This window comes from Phyllosticta citribraziliensis, assembly GCF_038025025.1.
Source record: "Phyllosticta citribraziliensis strain CPC 17464 chromosome Unknown J3D65scaffold_3, whole genome shotgun sequence".
Lineage (NCBI taxonomy): Eukaryota > Fungi > Ascomycota > Dothideomycetes > Botryosphaeriales > Phyllostictaceae > Phyllosticta > Phyllosticta citribraziliensis.
Window position 1 is genome coordinate 253296 of NW_027117340.1, and position 21282 is coordinate 274577.

At 57.5% G+C, this 21282-nt stretch overlaps 7 protein-coding genes across 7 annotated transcripts; 3 read left to right on the top strand and 4 right to left on the bottom strand.

The window, feature by feature from the left end:
• Positions 1-274: 274 nt before the first annotated feature.
• On the bottom strand, positions 275-1902 carry J3D65DRAFT_238961 (uncharacterized protein). Its single transcript, XM_066794740.1, has 2 exons — positions 1395-1902; positions 275-1108 (listed from the first exon to the last, which is right to left on the bottom strand). The coding sequence occupies exons 1-2, from the start codon at positions 1446-1448 to the stop codon at positions 503-505; spliced, it is 660 nt and encodes a 219-aa protein (XP_066657474.1). The 5' UTR covers positions 1449-1902; the 3' UTR covers positions 275-502.
• Positions 1865-3099, top strand: J3D65DRAFT_238993 (uncharacterized protein). The gene has a single exon (XM_066794741.1). It carries the CDS (start codon positions 2357-2359, stop codon positions 3029-3031), a length of 675 nt encoding a protein of 224 aa, XP_066657475.1. The 5' UTR covers positions 1865-2356; the 3' UTR covers positions 3032-3099.
• Positions 3100-3154: 55 nt separating this feature from the next.
• J3D65DRAFT_615651 (uncharacterized protein) lies at positions 3155-3998 on the bottom strand. The gene has a single exon (XM_066799354.1). The coding sequence runs from the start codon at positions 3651-3653 to the stop codon at positions 3168-3170; it is 486 nt and encodes a 161-aa protein (XP_066657476.1). The 5' UTR covers positions 3654-3998; the 3' UTR covers positions 3155-3167.
• A 3087-nt stretch (positions 3999-7085) lies between these two features.
• On the bottom strand, positions 7086-9552 carry J3D65DRAFT_239113 (uncharacterized protein). Its single transcript, XM_066794742.1, has one exon. The coding sequence runs from the start codon at positions 9372-9374 to the stop codon at positions 7305-7307; it is 2070 nt and encodes a 689-aa protein (XP_066657477.1). The 5' UTR covers positions 9375-9552; the 3' UTR covers positions 7086-7304.
• Positions 9553-9700: 148 nt separating this feature from the next.
• J3D65DRAFT_615657 (Alpha/Beta hydrolase protein) lies at positions 9701-11461 on the top strand. The gene is made up of 2 exons (XM_066799355.1): positions 9701-9844; positions 9901-11461. Exons 1-2 carry the CDS (start codon positions 9796-9798, stop codon positions 11229-11231), a joined length of 1380 nt encoding a protein of 459 aa, XP_066657478.1. The 5' UTR covers positions 9701-9795; the 3' UTR covers positions 11232-11461.
• Positions 11462-12621: 1160 nt separating this feature from the next.
• On the bottom strand, positions 12622-17544 carry J3D65DRAFT_600677 (uncharacterized protein; the record flags this gene model as incomplete). The annotated part of the gene is made up of 1 exon (XM_066797982.1): positions 12622-17544. One exon carries the CDS (start codon positions 17542-17544, stop codon positions 12622-12624), a length of 4923 nt encoding a protein of 1640 aa, XP_066657479.1.
• A 999-nt stretch (positions 17545-18543) lies between these two features.
• On the top strand, positions 18544-20555 carry J3D65DRAFT_530885 (trafficking protein Mon1-domain-containing protein; the record flags this gene model as incomplete). Its single annotated transcript, XM_066796669.1, has 4 exons — positions 18544-19027; positions 19089-19963; positions 20025-20206; positions 20297-20555. Coding segments are annotated over 4 exons (1800 nt in total), but the record flags the coding sequence as incomplete, so codon positions are not given.
• Positions 20556-21282: the final 727 nt, after the last annotated feature.

The window sequence follows — 21282 nt, forward strand, 5'->3', positions numbered from 1 at the left end:
GCGGGAGAAGAGCCTACAGGCAGGCAGGCAGGGAAAGAGAACGATGATGTCTAATAGAAAGACAAGGAGGATGATCGCTCAGCCTAGCTCAGCTTAGCTTTGCGCGGCGTAGTCTAGTTTAATAGTTTGCTCGATACCTATGTACCTACCTACATATCTGATACCCCCTTTTTTTACCAATAACATCACTATATCATCCATCTCAGTACGAAGGACGTACCATCGTCGTCTTCGCCCGTCTCAATCAAGTAATCTTGTTCTGTTCTGTTCTGTCTGCTAGAGTATAGAGTCCGTATCAATCAATCTCATTCTGTTACGTCTGTCTGTCTCTCTGTCTCTGTGATGAAACAATCCGAGTGCAGAGGTGGAATACAGGATAGGTAGGATAGGATAGAGCTAAGGGAGGGAGGGATCTAGGTACAGCAGCGTGGAGGGGCGGACGATCAGGACATGACAGGATAGGGGGGGTATAGGAGTATGTCATCATCGCAGCAGCAATCACTCAAGACCCACCAGTAGCAGCAGCACCATCACTCCCCTCCACCCAATCATAAACGAGCCGCAGCCTCTTGACGCCCTTGCCCCCCTTGCCGCGCACAACAACATGCCTCACGTACCGGCGCACGCCGTCGACGAGCTCGAACCCCCAGATCTGCCACGCCATCCACCCCTTGTCGACGCTCTCGACCCAGCTCTCGACCACCTCGTCGCCGTGCTGCGTGACGCTGTCATCCCAGTCGCCGTCGCGCATGAACTGGACATCGAGTTCGCGCTCCTTCGCGACGCCCTCGCCGCCCGCGTCGGGCCCAACGGCGTACTCGTCGCCGACGCGGGCCAGCGTGGTCCAGCGCGAGCGGCCGCGCAGGCTGCCGAAGACGTGGTCGACGTGGCCCGAGACGTCCCAGTTGAGGGTGCGCTTCTCCGAGGTGCCCTTGATGTTGCCGGGGGAGAGCGACTGGTCGATGTCGATGTGCACGGCGTTGGATGTGGCGTCGGCGTACTGTTTGACGTGCAGCGTGACGGTGGCGAAGGAGACGGTTTTGCGGATCAGCCAGCCGATGCCTTGGAGTTGCATCACGGCGTCTGAGTCGCCGGAGAGAGTTTTGTTCTGTGCGGGGTGGTGGTGGTGTTAGTGGGGGTGGTGGAGAAAGGGGGGGGAAGGGGTGGGGGAAGGGGGTGTTTGGGTGCTGCGGGCCCGGGACGCGGGCGGACGCTAGAAGCGCGGGTCGGCAGGGCAAATGCTTCGATGCTTCGATTCCCTGGCCACGTGGGGCATGCGGCCGTAGCGTAGCGCACGCACAGCGCGAAGTGTGGGTGGGCAGACGAGGGGCATGATGCAAGGGATGGATGGCGTGGGTAGCGGCCGTTTAGTTTCGTAGAGGAGCAACACGTACCATGACCCAAGCACCATTGAGGTTGCGCAGCGTCTTTTCCGGAGGAGCAGCCATAGCTGGCGGGCGGGGTTGCTCTCCTATGTTTTTCAAGCGGAACGCGAGGTCTCTGGGAGGAAAGCTTTCCCTGCGGAGAGGCGAGGTGGGAGGGTCGGGTGTCGAGACCAGCGAGTGCAGGTAGAGATGGAGGTACTTGTGGTGGCGGCCGTCGTCGCCGGTTCCTGTGCTCGAGCGTCTGGTATGGGAAGAGAGTCCTGGTCGAGAATGGCCGTCGGCGGCGTGCGTCGCCCGGCTATTTAATGGTGGCCTTGGAGGCAGGATTTCGGCGAATACACGTGTATAGGTTGGAGGTTGTAGGTTCGGTGGGGACTGTTCTTGTCTTCATCCAGCATGGATGGTGTGGATTGCGAATGTGTGTGTTAGTCTCACATGTACCTAGGCTCGTCGTCACCGGCGAGGGTCGATTGCGATTGCAACGGACGCGCACCGCAGGCACCGGCGGGGTAAGCGTGGGTTGAGGGGGTAAGCAAAAGGAGCAGTGAGAGTCGTGAAACGGCCAATTGGGCAAGAGTGCGCGTCGTCTTCGTCTTCGTCTTCGTCTTCGTCCTGGTCGTCTGTGCTAGAAACAACCGGAGGCAGAGAAAGGTGTCCGTCTACTCGTCGTCGTCTTCTCCCCCACACACACGCGCGCGAATCGGGCAGTAAACGGCCACCACATCCACATCCAACGCCGACATCTTCAACCCTCAATCCAACCCTCAACTCCGAACAAACCCCCACTCGCAAAATAAATCCAACATCACGATAGAGCCCCTCAGCCACCCAGCCCGCCGCGGCCCGGAGCACCGAGCCAAAAGCCAAATGGCAAACCCAAACAACAAGCTTAACGACCAGCTCAGCCCAGCCCAGCCCAGCCCGGCCGACGGAGCAACGACCGCTGGCCCCACGGCCGTCAGGACACCAACATGTCAGCCACCACCGAGTCGAGTCGGCCTGCAACACCACCCTTCGCCGACTTTAGACGCCGATGCTCCGACTATCTGACCTTGGGTACTGATGGATCAGGACGTGAGTGCGGTGCGCATGTGAAGTCTCGCCGCCCTCATTGGCCCCTCCCCGCCCAACCCATCCTTGGCCTGCTCAGTAGTAGTCCCTCTGTCTGCCTGACTGCCGCTGTTCACACAACCTCGCTCAGCGCTCACGACCCGATGGCAACCCCTATCCCTATCCCTATGATAGGTACAGGTAGCTACATTAGCCATACACTAGCCACCTCACCTCACCTGTACTGCACTGCACCCACCCCACCTCGCCCGCCGGACCCTGCATCGTGGCGTCGCCCTCTTATACCCTTCCCCTTACCTCCTATTGCTCTGCCCTGCTGTCCATTCGTCGTCTCGCCCCAGCGCCACACCACGCAGCTAGCACCACGCACCGCACCATCTCTCGTCGACGCATCCATCCACGCGCTGAGGTGGCAGGCATGGCTTGGTCCCATCTGCCTGCTGTACCTGTCTCGCAACCGCCAACTTCGCACGCAGCAAACGCGCGCGCTAGCACCCACGCGCAGGGCTGTCGCTGCGCGTGCGCCTCCTCTGACAGATGAGCCAGGCAGCAGGGTCGGCGGCGGTGGCGCTTAGTCTGTGTGTTGTTGCGCTGGCTGGTTGGCCCGTAGGAGACATGTGGCATAACGAATGGAGGCTACGGATGCGCACTGGGGGCGTTCGTGTGCTGCGTATGGAGGATGTGTGGGTGTGAAGAGAAGCGTCTGGAGGCTCAAACCACATGTAAAGCACCGACACGTTTTTGGTATTTCTCTGCCTTTTCAAGATCTGTAGGAGTGACGAGATGAGGATGAAGTGGTGGCAACGTGGAGTGATGGTGTTGCGCAGTGTCTAGAGTCATGGTATTGATTGGCACTTCAAGATGACAACACAACGCCAGAACTTGAACTTGGAAATGCGAATACCAACACACCCAAAGGACCAAGCAAGTCCAAATCATCCAAGGCGCAAAGCAGTAATCTGGTGGTAGAGGTGGATTTGTCGCCGCCACCACGCACACCTCTGCGGCGCTTGTTGAATCCAGAACTTCCAGTGGCGGGAGAGGGCGAGAAGATATACCTCTCCAACAGCGCCGCGCTTGGGCCACCAAACGCATGACGGCATGAGCGGCGGCGTTCAGGTATAAACCCCCTCGTCGCTCGCGCGACTGCTTCCACATCGCACGTCGACGCACCACCCCTACGGCCATCAAAAACATTCGAACATAGGACGTCGACTTTTGGCCAAGGACTGCTTCTTCAGACTTGCTTTGGCGCGCCCTCTCGCGGTCGACATAGCTGGCGAGGTTTTTTTTACAGACTCAGGCAGAAGCTGAGGCAGTATAGTAGTATAATGGCGGCGGTCAGCATTTTAAAGTAACATCAGTCATCGACAGCACTGTGAGGAAGTGTTGATATAAATGCAGGCCACAACTACTGGTTGGAAGAAAAGTAGTGTTGACAGAGGATTGACGGCGCGAAAGCAGTCACTCAGTTGGCATCTGGAGACCCAGTAAAAGATTCCTTGTCGTGCCCTTTCTCCAAATACTGGAGCGCTGGTGTCGAGCGAGTTGACTCTTCACGCAGGTGGGCGGCGCTTTTATATACCCCCGTGTGCTGCTAGCGCTCTGCCCCTGAACAATTAACTGATTGGCCGGCTGAAAGGCAGCAGCGCGCAGCGCCAGCGCTCTCATGCAACGCTCTTCCACGTGTTTCTGGCTGGTTCGACGCATGTGGAAGAGTGCTGGCCGGGTATAAAACTCCGCAATCCTCTCCCTCTTTCTCCTGCTCATCATGGCGAGGCGGATGAGCGCACAGATTCAGACACCGGCCTCCCTTGACTTCTGCGTTAGCATATTTCAAACCAACTCACTAGGCGGTGGCCAGCTGCCTGCTTGAGTCTCTTCCTCGGTCGATGCGCCGGTGACTCGAATTCGTGGAAACGGTGAAGTGTGTCAGCATTCAACCAGCTCACCATGGTCAGCATCATCTGATCGCAGTGACTATCGTCGTAGAGTGACTTTGCAGACTGCCAGTATGAGCAGGAATGAAGCAAGGATATTTGGAGACTGCTGGAGTGAAAAAAAACGTCTCAACAAGGGAAGGAAGAAAGCCGCAAAGTGAAATCGGGTCTTGCCTTTACCGAGCAGTCCGCAATTTCTCTGCATGAGTCAAGTTGTCAAGGGCTGACGAAGCTGGATAGCTGTGAGCGAGTCGAAAGCCGGAAGTATTTATATCGCAAGCGGCCGGTCCGTGCTGGTCTGGCTCATGACGCAGACGTGCAGTCGCGTCAGGGTCAGGGGGTCAGGAGGTCAGGAGGGTGTTCGTTGTCCATGTGCAACTCGCACGTCAAAGTATAAAAGCCCCCTACACCTCCCTCTCTTTCGCTTCACTGTGAGACAGGCTGGAGAGGTGCTCTGGTTCCTTGGTTGGATCATGGAGTTACTGTCTGTCTTCTTCCTGAAGCCGACCAGAACGCTGATTTTCTGTCTTTTGCTCGCCAACGGCCACTTTTTCGAATTCCGGGGTGGAGTGTGTTGGGGCTGCAAAGTTAGTACCTAATGATAATGGTGAGAATCGGTGTACACCAGCTGCTGCAACCTCCCATCCTTATGCGGTGTTGATGATTCTCATCACCAGGAATCGGCAAGGCCTTCGTTCCAAGAGGCATCTAGAGATTCTTTGGGAGTGCTGAATGGGAGGCACCGGGCAACCAAAAGTGCATTGGTAGATTGGACTCGCACAAAAGAAAGTTCGGTTTCCGTAGAGGTTTGAATCCACTCAGTGAACTGAAGCTCGGTGGATGGAGCTTGAGAAATCAACGCGAGCCCGGCGATTTTTTACGAACACAGCCGGGTCAGTGCGGTCAACTTGCCCTGTCATATGCAAGCATAGATCTCTGGTCACGAGCTTGCAGATCGAGAGGCATGGCTTTCATGTGCGCTTGGTCTGAGCGTCACTTTGGCTTTATAAAAGGTCTTCGTTCATCGCTGAAGGCTCTGTTGAATTGTTCTACTGCTCTGGCTTGCTCTCGAGACGTCAGAGAAGCTTTTGCCAATCAAGATGACCTCACTGTCCTTTGATTTTGCTGCGTACACCTTGACTTTCTCGCGACTTGTTTTGCGCCTCTTTGGTTGGAGACCGAGCAGACTTTGATTTTGGTTTCTTTAGGCAATGATGGAGATCTGCTTCAGGCCATGGTTACGACGGCGAGCGCTGTCGAACGGTAAGCTAGCAAAGCGATTGTTCTGTGCGGAGGGCCTGTTGGGGAAGAAGACGTTACATACGGATAGGTTCATTTAGTGCAAAGAAGACATTGCGTCGAAGTGATGACTCCAGACTTCCGCTTCTGAGTTGGGTTCCAAGCCAACAACGCGACGGACACGACTCCAATTGTTGAGCTGACTGCTGACACGAGTGGCATGCAAATAAAAGACTTCTCTGAAGAGACGGTTCCCGCGTCCAAGCTTCGTTCCGATCCAAAAATGCGACGGCCACAACTCCAATTGTTGAGCTGACATGAGTGACGGCGCACGCATATAAATGTCCTTTTCCCCAAATGTCAGTTCTCTGCATCCGTAGACTGCACATACGGATTTGCCCAAGTCCACTCACCCAAACCGGTCCTCCCACCTCCTCGAAACAACATGGGGTTTCCCAGAGTCCACGAAACCTTCGATCGACCATCCCGTTATGGCATGGAGATCACGCGTTCAGCCGACTTGTACACCGCCATTGCGGCCTCAGCTCGCGAGGGATCCTCGCTGCCTCCCCGACAGAGACGCGGCGGCATCTACCCACAGCGCGAGGCATCGCCTCCAGCTCCGACGCGCCGCCGCTTCCGGTCCTCCGTCTACTCGCAGAGGGAGCAACAGCAGGGCCCCTCGGTCACCTCTCTGCCCACGGCGTCGTCGCTCTACTCGCAGCCTACCAACGTTGCAGAGAGTACCTTCGTCACAAGCGAGGAAGATAGAGCCGCCCGCGAACGAGTCAACGAACAATACATGAGAGCCACCCAAGAAGCGCTCTTTGGCAACTACAGCTTCCCCCAGACTACGAGGAACGGCGCGACGAAGAAAAAAGGCGTGCTCCGTCGCGTGAAATCCAAGACGCTCGTGTTGTTCGCGTTGCTCAAAGACAGCATCATCGTCCTGGGCCGAAAGTGCCTCTTCTGGCCCGAGCGCCCTCCACCTCAGCATACCGAGGGACGTCGCGTAATCAGGGTGAACGAGGAGGGTGTGTCGCCTTGGACGACAGACGTCACGCACCCGAGCGGCACTTACGAAGTGTCGGTGAGGGAAGTCGGGGAGGCGGGCGCGGATGATGAGACCCTGCCGCCATACAATGCCACCCCTCGGCCTTATGTTTCTGTCTTTGCGGATGTGTTGGAGAACTTTCCGTTGACTGGGCCGTGGGCGTCGTATGGGAACTAGAGCAGATTGGATCCCCGGATGGGACGATGTTCTTTCTTCGGTACCGCGGTTGTGGGACGGACGGACGGAGTTCGGCGTTGATTTCTTTCATTTCCTGTCATGGGCTGGTCACTCAGCCGGTGTCTGCTTCGAATTGCTGTTTCGCGGTCAACAAAATCTCTCATGGACTTTGAAGCTGTGCTGGGAGTCAGCAAACGGAAATAAATGGAAACATAGAAGCGAAAACCCCGGACACCACGAGCCTAATTATATGTTAGTAATTGCCGGGCTTTGATGATCCCTCACTAAGAGGCCTTTGGAAAGCTTAAAGACTCCATATTCACGCTGAATCAATACAGCTTAGAATGTTTCCTGCTGTCGACGAGTTTCGAGTGTGAATATGTCCATGTGGTAGTTGATTCGGTGATTGGAGCATTCGATGTAAATGGAGCTGCATGCTCAGCGTCGCCGACCTGCACCACCGCCCTCGCCTCTCTCCGCTAGGCTGACAACCTCTTGGATACCAGCTTGCTCCTGCTCATCTTCCAGCGCACGAATCTCTTCGCGGCAGTCCCACCACTTTTCTTCGGCGCGTTCAAATGCCATCGTCTTGATTTCCTTGGGCGCCCTGGCCTCGCCTCCGTAAGTCCGCGCCAGCATATCCATGACGACACGCTGCCAGTCGAGACCCGTACGGGCGTAGAAGTCACTGCGCGACTCAAAGGGCCGCGGGTGCGGCAGACCGTCTTCAGCCAATGCAGAAGACGACGCGTGTTTCTCAGTCGCCGTGGCGTCATCTTCGGCGTCGTTCTTCTTGGACTCCGCGGCGACGGATGGTCCTGCCGAGACGGACGTCGCAGCCGTGCTCGCGACGTCATCATCTTCTTCGTCGCTGCTGCCGGAGCCTTCGTCGTCCTCGTTTTCCTCCTCATCCTCGCTGTCCTCGTCCTCGCTGCCTTGCCAGTCTTCGAGCTCGCGCCGGAAGATTTCTTTGACGCCGTCGAGCTTGCCCAGGTCGATTGCGAACATCTCGTCAAACGTGAATTCGCGATCGCCCTTTTCAAACGTTCCGCCGTAGATGTAGAGCACGTCGTCTTGGACGGCGAGCTGGGCGTTGAAGCGCGCGTGCGGCATTTCATAAATGACGGCCTTTTCAGGAGGGCGATCCGACTGATCCTCATCCTCCGGTGTGCCAGAGGTAGATTCTTTCAGTTTGGCAGCCACACTTTCATCGTCCTCGTCGTCGCCCAATCTGCCCTTTGTCTCCAGAGCAGCCAGGTTACGTAGTAACTCCTCTTCGTCCGCCTTGCCGCGTCCCCTTCTCCCACCGCGCTCGGCATTTGTAGGCTTCTTGTTTTGCGCTCTCGGTTTCCGCAATGCCAAAGGAAAGAAGCGGTTGCGCTCAACATTCCACGCGAACAGGGTGTTGAAAAAATCCGAGTCCATGCCTTCCTCACTCTCCTCGACGTCGTGCACGCCACCAAACTGGATTCCGCGACCTTTGTGGTACGCCATGGTAGCTCCGGCCCGTGGGGGGTTCGGTGGATTGGCAGGCCGTTTACGACGCTCCCAATGCACCTTTGGCAGGCTGTCGGCTGGCGAGTCCGAGCCAGGCGGCACGATTCGCAGGAACCACGTGTCTTGGTGGACCATGGGCTTCAACACGTTCCGCGCTGCTGGACCGCCTTTGCCGCCTTGCTTGCCTCCTGCGGTAGTCTTGATGCGGGAGTAACCGCTGAAAATTACAGCGCCCGTGTCGTGGGGAAGAAAGGTGAAGCTCGACCTAGCGTCTGGTTTCTGGGCCGTCAGGGGCAGCTTCGGCTCATGCCATTTGAAATTGGCCGTGTCATAGATCCACACGTCGTTGAGGTACTTGGTCTGTTGGCTCGTGTCCTGGAAGCCTCCAAAGAGGATGATGTACTGCTTGAAGTACGTCATGCGGTGACCGCTGCGTGCTGGCGGGCCTTTGCCTTTGGTCTCAATACGAGCCCACTCGCGGCTGCCGGGATCAAGCCGCCAGAAATCGTTGTAGTGGTAAAATGTCCCCTGTTTGGGACTGCTGAATTCTCCGCCGAAGAGGTAGACGCCGCGGTCGTTGCCGCCGCGTGTCCATGCATGTCCGGAGCGCGGAAGGGGAGAGTTGGGCGAGGTCACTTTCCGCCACTCATCGCGGTTGATGTTGTAGACAAACAGGTCGTTGAAAAATTTGGCCAGCGCTCCGTTGTAATACTCTCCACCAAACAGAAATAGTTCATTGTCGTTTGAGGGTGAAGCCAACAGCGTTGCAGAGGCTCGAGGTGAGGGAGGATCGCTGACGACTTCGGTAATCTTGAGGAATTGCTCCTGCTGCTTGGCGTACTCTGCCAACACGGCATCAATGTCAACATCGTCGGCGTCGCTGTCGTTTCCGTCCTTGGGCCGTTTTTGTTGCTTCTTTTCCTTTTGCTTCGCTTTCTTCTCGGTCTTTTGCGCCACACGCTCTTTCTTGGCCGCGGCCTTGGTCTTTTTATCCTTCTTGTCTTTTGCCATTTTCAAGGCAAATAGATGGCTTGAAACTCAAATTCGCGCTCCGGTTATGTAAGCTTCTTCAACAGCCCAACGTTGGTACACTATTTGGACGGTAGCCTGGAAATAAAGGAGAGTATTCCAGGTGCATTGAAGCAAAAATATGAAAAAGTTCCACTCCGGGACCAAATGCAAGTTGGTTGGCAAGTTGTTGGAAAAGAAGAAGTCAGGTGACAGGATCACCAAAAAATCAGAGCTGGCGATCTGCTCGGCTAAAGTCTTGGCGCTGCGGGAACGCTTGGGCCAGGAACCAGGGACCCCACTCCACCCCCTCGCACCCTGAGACTGCGACCATCCACCCACTGAGCTTCCGTCTCCCAGCCTCCGTCCTCCTCTTCCTCCTCTCCTCCACAACCAATTGAGCTACTTTTCGACTCGTGACAGAATGGTTTCCGCCGCAAAAATAATCGAGCAGCGCTCGCATATAGTCCCAGGTAAACACGCTCAATGCCATGTCCCCCCGCGCACTTCCCCGCTTAATCCGCTCCAGGCAAGCTCAAGATCACCGAGCACTTTTTCGAAGTGCCCACGCATTGGAACAAGCCCGACTCGCGGCCGCTACGGCTATTTGCGCGGTCAGCCCGCAAAGCCGAAAAGCCGGCGGACCCATCATCTGGTGAAGAGGAGGCCAAGAAGCAGCTGCCGTGGATGGTGTTCCTGCAGGGCGGGCCGGGCTTTGGATGCCGGTCGCCGCACGAAATGCCGTGGGTGCATCAGGTGCTCGACCGCGGGTACCAACTCATCTGCCTCGACCAGCGCGGCACGGGGCTCAGCAGCCCCGTGTCGGCCAGCACGTTGGGCCTGAGAGGCAATGACGAGACGCAGGCCAACTATCTCAAGAGCTTTAGGGCGGATTCGATTGTCAAGGACTGCGAGGCCGTTCGGTTGGCGCTGACGGAAGAGTACCCCGAGGAAAAGAAGCAGTGGAGCGTTGTGGGCCAGAGTTTTGGCGGCTTCTGCATCACAACGTACCTCAGCATGTTCCCCCAAGGCCTGCGAGAAGCCTTCTTCTTCGGCGGACTGCCGCCGCTCGTCAACAACCCAGACGAAGTCTACAAAAAGGCTTTCAAGAAGGTCGTTGAAAGAAACGAAGCTTACTACCGCAAATACCCCGAAGACGTCGCCCGCGTCAGGCAAATCGTCACTTTACTGCAAAGATTCGGCGACAGCACCGTGCGGCTTTCGGGCGAGGGCTCGCTATCCGCACGCCGCTTCCTGCAGCTGGGCATCAACTTCGGCTTCCACGGGGGCATCGACACGGTGCACGAGCTAGTCCTGCGGGCCTCCAACGACCTGGACGTCTTTGGCCACCTGACTCGGCCGACGCGCTCTGCCATCGAAGCCGCCTTCCCCTTCGACGACCACATCATCTACGCCATCCTCCACGAACCCATCTACTGCCAGGGGCAGCCGGCCAACTGGTCGGCGCACCGCATCCGCGAGACGCTCCCCGCATTCCACCTCGACCCGTCATCGACGGCGTCACCGCTCTACTTCACGGGCGAAATGGTGTTCCCGTGGATGCTGGACGACTACACGGAGCTGCGCGGGCTCAAGCAGCAGGCGGAGCTGCTGGCGGCGGCCGACGACTGGCCCGCGCTGTACGACGAGGAGCAGCTGGCGCGCAACGAGGTGCCAACGTACGCCGCCGTGTACATGGAGGACATGTACGTCGACTTTGACTACAGCCTGCAGACGGCCGCCAAGATCAAGGGCTGCAAGACGTACATCACGAACGTCATGTATCATGATGCTGTTAGGAGCCGCATGGATGAGGTGTGGCGCAATGTTTGGGCGTTGAGAGACGACGTTATTGATTAGAGCTGGTCTCGCGTCATGTCGTGTGAATAGATGCGTTGGCGGTAGAAGGAGTGTGTGAAAAATCAAACCATCCCGAGCAATGCAAGCACAGCCTGACTTGTTCTACCATGTAGTACTGTACATATCCAAATCTCTCCAGTCCTGCATAAGTATCTCAAACCACATCTATACAGCGCTTCAATCAGCATCGAGGAACAGACAATATTCAGCAGCAGGGGCATACGCCAAACAGTAACAGATCAAAAAGTTTGATAGGGTATATCCTTCCTCCCTTTCCCTTCCCTTCCTCTCCCTTCACTTCCATTCCTCCCTCTTCTCTGCACTTCTCCCTCCCCTTCTCGCTCCCCTTCTCGCTCCCCTCCAATCCCCCATCCCATCAATCCTACTTCACTAGTTCCAACGGCACTCACGCTCAAGCGCCCATATCTACCTACCTACGGTCTATCTAACAGCTCGCCTCACCCATGCCACTTTCGCCAACTGCTGCCCCTCAGCCCTATCCCGCTGCCTAGCCAAACCAAACCAAACCAAACCCTGACATTGCCCAACATTGCCCGACAGCTGCTGCAGCCACCGCAACCGCCGCAACCGACCTGCGCCGCTGCTCTATTCCGCAGTCACGATATACCTACAACCCTATGTACCCCCGCGCCCCCGTGCGAAGATGTGTGCATGAGGAAAGAAAAGGCACACGAGCAGAGCTGGCTGACCGAGTACATGACCACAGGCCGCTCGCCCGCTCGCCTCCCAACCGGCCAGCAAATAAAGCATCGAAGAAGCAAGCAAGCAAACAAGGTATGCGCAGAGTTAAAAAAGTACAGGGAGACAAAAAAGGAGGATGACGAGGATGACGTGGCAAGAGGACATGGGTAGCCGGTAAACCAGCGCAGGAAAAGGTAGCGAAAGCAGCAGCAGCAGCAGCAGCAGCAGGCAAGTAACCAAGGCAAAAGGCAAAGCAGCAGCAGCAACAAAAAGCACAAAAGAACAAGTCGGCCGTGACGCATTGGGAGTGGTTTCAACAAGACAGGCAGACAGCCAACAGTGGCAAGACAACAACGAGGCCACGGCCGCCCAAAACAGAGACAGTTGTAATGCCGATGCGGCACGCAGGGGACGAGATGATTGCTGTGATTTTATGCCACGCCGTGAACCAGCCGGACGGGGCAGATATATGGATGGACGGATGGATGGATGGATGGATGGATGGAGGAATGGATGCCAGGCCCAGCTGCAACTCCCAACTCGCTTGTCGCCACCGTACTCCAAAGAAAGATCATGATGCTCGGGCTCCAGACTCCATCTCCCTGGCAGAGCAGCGACAGGATGAGAATGACGAGTAGAAGACTGATGTAGTTGGACAGGAATAGGCGACATGTAGCCAAGTGCGAGACTAGTACTGCGTGTCGTACTGGCCCTTGATCTTGGCATACAACTCCGTATCCAAAAAGTTGTAATGCGGGTCGCTGAAGCAAAAGGGCGCGCGAAGCAACGTATCGGCAGTCGGGCGGTCCGCAGGGTCGATGGTGAAGCAGTCGCACATGAAGCTAATGGCTGCCGGGCTGATGTTTTGGCTGACGTCGTCGGGAATGGGCGGCGCCTGGTTGAGCGAGCCCAGCTTGTAGATGGCGCCAATGGCTTCTTCCTTACTCCAGGGCCGACGGCCTGCAAACATTTCCAGCACCACGCAGCCCAGCGACCATATGTCGACCTTGGCGCTGTAGCCCTGGCCTTGCGAGCGAATCACTTCGGGCGCCATCCAGAAGACCGAGCCCTGCATGCTGTTGCTCGAGTCGTTGCCGTAAATGTTGTCCGTCTTCTTGGATATGCCAAAGTCGGAGATTTTGCACGTGCCGTCCAAGTCGAGCAGGATGTTGTCTGCCTTGAGATCGCGATGGAGGATGCCTTCGCGGTGCAGATAGGCGAGTCCTGAGAGGGTTTGACGTGTCAAAGACGAGACGACCGGTTCCTCGAATTTGCCGTGCTTGCGAAGGCACGAGCCGATGCTGCCACCGGGAATATACTCGAGGAAGATGGAAATGGAAAATTCTTTGCGCTCGCATCCGAGATACTGGACGATGTTGGGGTGGTCCAAGTGCTGCATCGTGTCGATTTCAATGTCCAGGGCTTTCACTAGCTCTTTGATCTTGTCCTTCTCTTGACCTGCAATGTGAGGCTTGACTTCGACTTGCTTGACCGCTATCAGTTCACCAGTCGTCATGTTCATACCGAGGTAGACGCGTCCAAACGTTCCCTTTCCGATGAGTTGACCCTTCATCCATTTGAACGTGGGCTGGCGCTGTGGGTGCTGTGCCGGAAGGGTGTCTTGAGGGATTGTGTCGAGAATCATGTGGCTGCCGCGATGGGGCTTGACTTGCTCAATCCTGGCACCAAACATCTTTGTGCTCTTCCTCCTCACAATATTGCCACCCTGTGCTGACTTGAGCGTGTTCATCCGCGGAGGCAATGACTTCTTCTCCATCGGTTGATACTGCGATTTGACGGTTTCACGGATGGACCGCGTGCGGCCAAGACCGCCCGACTTTCTCATGTTACGCGCAGCCACGGACTGAGCAACAGACAACACAGTGTTGTCCCGCTTGAGCGATGTTTGGTCGTTTCGCGGAGCAAATTCGTCGTTTGGCGGCGGTGCAGAATGGTTGATTCCATCGCCTTGTCCTCCCACCATTCCATTCTTCTCTTCTGATGTCGGCGACGGGATGGCGTCCTCATCCATAATAGGCTGGTCGAGGTTCACGTTGGGGAAGAATTCGTCGAGGTGTTCCACGAGAGCCTCTGGGGGAGGACGATTCGCCCAAACATCACTTGCAAAAGACTCTCGCCTGACTGGGACACCCGGGATGCCGTCATCTGGTGAGTCCATCGACCATGAACCCGACGCCGCAGAAGCAGGGATGAATTGTCGAGGAAGGTCTGGATTGCGCTCTGGCGAGCTAAAGCGCACGCCTTGAGCCTTTTGCGCCCGTGATGGGGTTTCCTTGTCCACGGGCCTCGGAGTCCTTGTTGGTTCGGGGGTCTCGAGGTCCTCCACAGGTTTGCTCCGAGGAGGCGTCTTGCTCGCGAGCGGCATTGCGAAAAGCCCATCATCAGAGTCGTCATCAGTTTCTCCCGCGGATTCAAGTGAAAGCGGGCGAGCAAAAACGACGGGGTTCTCCTTAAAGTCCAGGTTGGGTCCGGTAGAGCGCGTGGACATTCCGCGGGTGAGGTCGGTGCCGGATTGGTGGCTAGGATGGGCCGAGTTGGGGCTGACGTCGTCTGGATGGAATCCCGAGTCATTCTGCTGTATCTTTTCAAAATACCGGTTCGAGGGTGCTCCGTAGTACGGGTCCGATGTGGCCGGGCGTTGTTCGAGGGCTTGAAAATAGTCAGGAATCAGGAACGGAACCTTGCCTTTGCTCATGGTGTATTCACCAGGAGTTCGGGGGGACCCACCTGGGCTGCCATGGTGCATAGCAGACTCCGCAAAGTCCACGGAAGCCATGGTTTTGAGCGGCCTGGTTCCTCCGGGCGTCAGGACTGGAGGGGCGGGAGGCGTTCGGTTTGGTGCCCGCGTTGGAGCACCAACCAGACCACCGAGTTTGCCAGCGCCTAGAAGAGCATAACCAATACCTGACAATGCACCCGAAGGAGTGTCTGGGATGGCGGATCGGGGCTTTGGTTTGTCGCTTTCGGGCGTCTTCTTCCCAGAATTCGGCTCCTCGGTATCAAACGAGTCCCGCGTCTTACCCTCACGCTTGCTGAGCGAATTGGCTTTCAGTAATGTTTCGGTCTCAACCTTGGGGGCAGGAGGGGGCTCGCGTAGGGGCACCAGAGGCAGCTGCTTGTGTTTGCTGTCAAAAGGTTTCTTGCCATCTTCATAGGGCGAATCTCGTCGTTGGTCAAAGTCAATGATGCCGTCACGCTTATATCCAACAGCTGTGGGGTCAATCGGGGAGTGGCCCGGGGGCCTGTTGGGATGTCTCCTGTTGAGATATTCTTCTTGTTTGCGTTTCATCTCCAGCCGATGCTTTTCGTGAGCTGCCTCGAGCATTTCCCTGCTCTGCTCTGGTGAGATTTCAGGACCGACAGCATCCCATCGAGGTTCCATTGGACGTTCGCGGTGGGCCGGGGGTTCAACGGGCGTGTCTTCCTTCTTTCCGACGTGGGCCATGGGTTGGCCTTGGCTAGGGACGAGGGTGGATTCACCAGACTTTGGCCCAGGAGAATCCAGTGCGTTCCCAGCTGCTTTGAGCCTCTCCATGGTAGCGGGATCGATGGCTTTGCCGGTGAATGACATGCGGTATGGCGAGTTGCTGTGCTGTACTCCTAGTCCCACGTGAGCGGAAGCGGGCGGCGGTTCCTGGACGTTGACGAAAATCTTCACTGTTCCCGATACATCAGTCAGCCGGCGCGCCTGCATGAGCAAGCTGTCAGTCAGCGCCTCGTCATGTTCAGTTTGGCCTGGAGAGGTGAGGTGGAGCGAAATGTCGGACGTGGGGAGCTGAAGGTTCCAGCATATCAAGTCCCGCAACTTCTGGGCCGTGTCAATTCCAGTAACGTCTACCAGACGGTAGTTCCAGCCGTCGGGCGTGACAAAGAAGAACCTCCTGGGCTCCGAATCTCGAGTGACAGCACGTGGGCGCATGGGTGGTGGGGCTGCTTCAATATCAGCTTGGGCGGATCGTCTTGACGGTGGTCGGTCGTTGAGCGAGGTGTCACTCGAATTCATACTGGACTTCATAAAGGGTGCAGTTGGCGGTAGGTGGCGGACGCCGGCAGGGCTCGTAGGAGACTCGATGGAGGATTCGTCGGGGGAAATGTGGTCGTCACCCCTCCGTTTGCTGCGAAACTGCTTTCCAATTCTGTCAAGAAACTTCTTGTGGTCTTTGACGGACTTTTCGGGGTCCTGACTGTAGGCGCGACTGTCCGGCCGGGCCCCCTCCAGCCCGTGGCGGCGGTCTGATGATTTGCCTGAGGGCGGACCTGACGGTGGATTTGAGCCATAGGAGGCAATGTTGGAGAGATTCGACTCGGAAGAATTGGCGCGGTTGTGCAGATAATAACGGGACGACGCGGATGAGGACAGGACAGGCCTTGCGGCGCCCAGGGCAGGGCTGTGCTGAGGACTTTCTGAGCGCTGGGCGCCGTAGTCCGCAGAGGGGTTTGGAGAGTGTCTCTTGTTGGAGGACCCGTCCCCACCGCCGACCTGTCGCAAGACCTGTTCGGTGAAGGGGCTGCGGTTAGAGGCCCCGGACACGTGATCGGGGTGACTTAGGGGTGGTGCAGTGAAATTGCGCTGGGCGGCCTGGGCCGAGAAACGTCGCGGGTTGCTCGTCGCAGGCGAGTTGAGCTGAAGCTGTCCGTGCTTGCCAGGGCTGTCACTATCCCCACCGGCCGTCGTGGGCGTCGATCCGACGGCACCGTACAGATCCTGGTGGCCTAGATTCGGCGAATTCTCCATGGTCCCGTCGGTGCCGGCGCTCGAGCTGTTGCCAAACGTTCGCGACGTCCGTCGGTGCGGCAGCTTTGCGCTCGTCGGATTTCCGCCATTTTCCACGATGCTGCGCACGAGCCGTCGCAGTCGTTTGCCCTCATCTCGCTCACGCGTCAAGTCCCAGCCCGTTCCGCTCTCCTCGCACACCTCTCTCAATTGCGGGTATATCTTTGAATGCAGCATGGCGACGTTGCCACCGGGCCCGTGTCCCCTCCCGAGATCCAGAAACTGAGCACCGTAAAGATTGAGCTGCTTGAACGTCTCTTGCCAGTCGCCCGAGAATCCGTTTCCGGCCAGCCAAATGAGCACCCTGTCCAGCGGCCACTGCAATGCCGGATCCGAAGGAGATAGCGGGGCTTCCGTGGGAATTTCGTGTGGGGTGTGGTCGTGGTGTCGCAGGTTCTGATACGTCGGGTGGCTGGGTTCTTCGGGGGGCGTGGGCATGGAAGTAGTTCCTCTGGAGCTGGTCTCGTTGGACGAAATGTCTTGGGGATACGGGTAGTAATAACTCTGCTCACTAGGAGTGTGCAGGGGCGGAATGCCAACGCCCGGGCCAAATGATCCGCCAGAGGGGGTGTAGGTTGCCGAAGTCAGGGGCCCATTTTCTCCCGGCACCGACATCATATTCAGCTGTTGCTGTTGCTGGTGGTAGGCTTGGTAGGCATTTGGATTGTAGGTGGGCAGCGGGCCGTTTGTTTGCGACGAAGGGTAGTTGCGATTCCAATACGTCGTCGGTGGTGCGCCAGGCGGCGGGCCCGGCAGAGGCACGCCCATGTGGGATTGGGAAGTGGGCTGGCGAGGCGGAGGAGGAGGGAATGGCATGCCATGAGCCGAAGCGCCGGTGGGCTGGGGCGGCGGAGGCGGAAGATTGTACGGTTGCCTCGAGGGATTGTGCATTTTTGCGCGGGACAAGAATCAGACGGATTTTGAAATGTCAAAAAGGATGGCAACAGCCGGCTGTCGTGCGATGGCTGCAGTGGTCTGGTGGCGATGGCGTACTGATGAGGGAGCGCAGACGGGCAGACTTGACGGGCTCAGGCAGACGTTGGTCGACGTCGCGCAGCGTTCATGAGCCGGTCATGAGAAGGGCTCCTGGAGGGGAGCAGAGCTGTATCGGGCGTTTGAGCACGCAGCATCGAGGACTGAAGGGAGCGCAACACGTCGGCCAAAGCGCCGTGATCCCGATGGGCAAGTGACAGAGAGAACCAGGTTGATTGTCGTCTCAGCGCATAAGGCGGGACGGCGGGGAGAGAGCGGGAGCGGGCGTGGCGATGGCAGGGCCGTGAGCTGCCTGAGAAGTGAGGTGGAGAGAGTGGAGCGACGGGAGTGGGAGCGAGGAGAGAATCTGGAGGTGATGGTTTGCGAGATGTTGGGTCCACCGAGTGTGGGCGCAGTCCAGTCGGGGGTTCCGCTGCAAGCTACGGGCTGATACGAGCCGACGGGAACAACCAAGTCGAGACGTGGCAGCCCGTGACAAAGCCAATCACCACCAAACACCTCGCAGCAGCCTTTGACGGCCGCCCTGACCGTTGTGCTCGCAGCGTGGGAGGGCTTGGTCTTCGCCCTCGAAGCCCAGCCAGCCTGGACGCCTCTTTCTTACATCACCTCGACTCGACCTTGGACCGTCAACTCCACCACTCGACAACACCACGCCCGCCCCCTCCACCCCCATGGTCTCTCCCACCTTTTTTCGCAATGGCTGACGCGACTCCTGGCGACGCGCAGCACTCCCCTGACTCTGCGTCTCCGTCGCCCACAACGCAAGGTGACGCCGAACACAACGCCCCCAAAGACCAAGACCAAGACCAAGACGACGCGCCCTCCAGAGAGGGCACCCCGCCTCCGCTGCCTCCCCGCCCAAAGCGACTCCCTGTCCAGCCCTCGTTCGAGTCGTTCCGCCTGGGTTCCGCCTCATCCAGGGCCCCCTTGCAATCCCGCGCCACTACCGCCTTGTCTCTGCCCGACGTGCAAACTTACAACGAGCCCACCAGAGATGCCTCGGGGCCCTCCCCCACGCGCCAGTTCAGCATCGCCGGATCAACAAAGCCAGCGGCAGGAGGAAGCGATGGCGGCGACACGGCCAGCCTGCGCAGCTACGCGCCGACCCTCGAGGCGGGCGCCGAGGTCGAGAGCATACTAGGCGAGATGATGGCCGAGCAGGAGACTGTGGCGTGGAAAGCTATGGCTCACCCGGCCGCCGGCAGCGACGCCCATGCCCTATTCCCGGAAGACCCGGCGCTCAGGGTGGCCTTTGGCCGCGAGTTTGACGACATGGACGACTTCAAGGCCGACGCGTCGAATGAAGGTCAGGCCGTCCGGCTCTTCCAGCTCGCCATGACGCTTGCTGATGTATCTTGTATCTGTAGAAGCGCTAGTCATGCAATGGAGATCCAAATTGAAGCATTACCTGATTCTATCCTCGGCCGGCAAGCCCATCTACAGCCGCCATGGTGACGACCAGCTGATTGCCAACTCAATCGGCGTCGTACAGACGATTATATCCTTCTACCAAGATGCAGACGACACGCTCAAAGGATTCACTGCCGGCGGTGTCCGCTTCGTCGTCTTGTCCAAAGGCCCCCTGAACCTCGTGGCCGTTACAAAGCTCCCCGAGAGCGACGGCCAGCTGCGCACGCAGCTCGAATCACTTTACATGCAGATTCTTTCAACCCTCACCTTGCCCCAGATGGAACGCATGTTCCGGGCCCGAGCCTCGACTGACCTCCGCCGCCCTCTCCAGGGTACCGAGACCCTTCTGTCCGCCCTGGCAGATGGCTTTACGCGCGGGTCGCCCTCGACTCTGCTCTCTGCCCTGGAATGCCTGCGTCTGCGCAAGTCTCAGCGAAAGCTCATAGACAACACATTCCTCAAAACCCGAGCATCCAGCCTGCTATACGGTCTCATTGTGGCAGGCGGGCGATTGGTCAGCGTAATCCGGCCGAAAAAGCACAGCTTGCACCCAGGAGACCTGCAGCTCATTTTCAACATGCTCTTCGAGGCAGGCAGCGTCAAGGCAGCGGGCGGCGAGAATTGGATCCCGCTCTGCCTGCCCGGCTTCAACAACACAGGCTATCTGTACATGTATGTCAGCTTCCTCAGCGTGAGCAGCGGCGGGACGGACCAAGAGGAAGAGCGGCCCAGCACGGCGGGCGGCGAGGACAATGAAATCGCCATCATCCTCATCAGCGCAGACAAAGAGGGCTTCTTCGAGCTGCGCGAGATGAAGGACCAGCTGGTCAAGGTACTTTCCTCCCATCCCTGCGTGTCAAAAGCGCCACGCCCGGCTCTGACATGATTTCCAGCAACTCAGCGCCAACGGCTGCCTGACGACGATGCGCGACGCCGTCCGCCGCGGCCGGCCTCTCTGCACAGACATCGTCCCCGGCACGCCGCTCCGCCATTTCCTGTACAAGTCGCGCTCGCACGTGCAATTCACCATGCCGTCGTACAGTCCCACATTCGACTCAGCGCTAGACCGACGCCTGTAAGCCATCCACCCATCCCTCCAAACACCAACAAGAGCACAAAGAGAGTGCACATCAAAGACGCAGCCATTGACCATCGCCCGAAACAGCCTCATCAATCTCTACACCCCGCTGCACGCAACGCTGCACACCCGGCCCTCGTCGTCGGCTGCTGCCGCTGCCAAAATTATCCACTCGTCTACGACCCATGCCACCGCTATTGCGTGGAGCACCCCGCGCTTCGAGCTGTACGGCGTCGCGCCTGGCGCCACGAGTCGCGCTGCGCTGGCGCAGGCTGTCGGCCGCGTCGTCCAGTGGGTCCGACGTGAAGAGGAAAGGGTGTTTATCGTTGGTGGTGGTGTATTTTAGGAAACTTCATGTGTTTGTGTTGTTGACGAGGTAGGAACGTAGCTGCGAGCTGGCAGTGAAGGGCTGGCGTTGTTTTGTGTAGGGTGTCTTGCCTTGTGGCTACATGGGTCTTGTGCGCGCCTATTGCATCGCATTGTGCGAGCATTGCGTCCTTGTGGTCATAAATAGAATTAACGAAGGTAGCATCGTGCCAGCGCTGGCTTCAGGAGTGAATGGCTTCTGAGATGCATATTCAGGGACGAAGGTACTAGTTGAAGCTCTATCAGGACTGGTCAGGTAGTACATGTTGGCAACTTAAGCAGATGGATAGTGAAGGCGATGGTGGCGATGATGGCGACGACACTAAGCCTAATATGCAGGTGGAAGATAATACCGCCAACCAGCGTGATTGTGTCATAGTCAACGTCAAAGAGCAAAGAGCACGAGGAGCGTTCGTCACGACAAATTGCGTTGGAACCGACAGAAAGAGGACATTGCGGCGACCAACAGGCGTGGAAAACACCACGAGCATGCGAAATACAAAAAGAAAGATATCATTGAAGAACGACGTCCATCACCACCACCAGCACCACCAGGCAAACTCAACACCAAAAGAAAGAGCAAAAAATCAGCGCCGAAGCACCTGCAAAGCCCCCGCGAGCAGCGACTTTCCCCGCCCGCTTTGGCGCGACGTGGTCGGACAGCGACACCGTAATTGGCGTCAGTCCGCGGAATGCCGCGAGTCCGA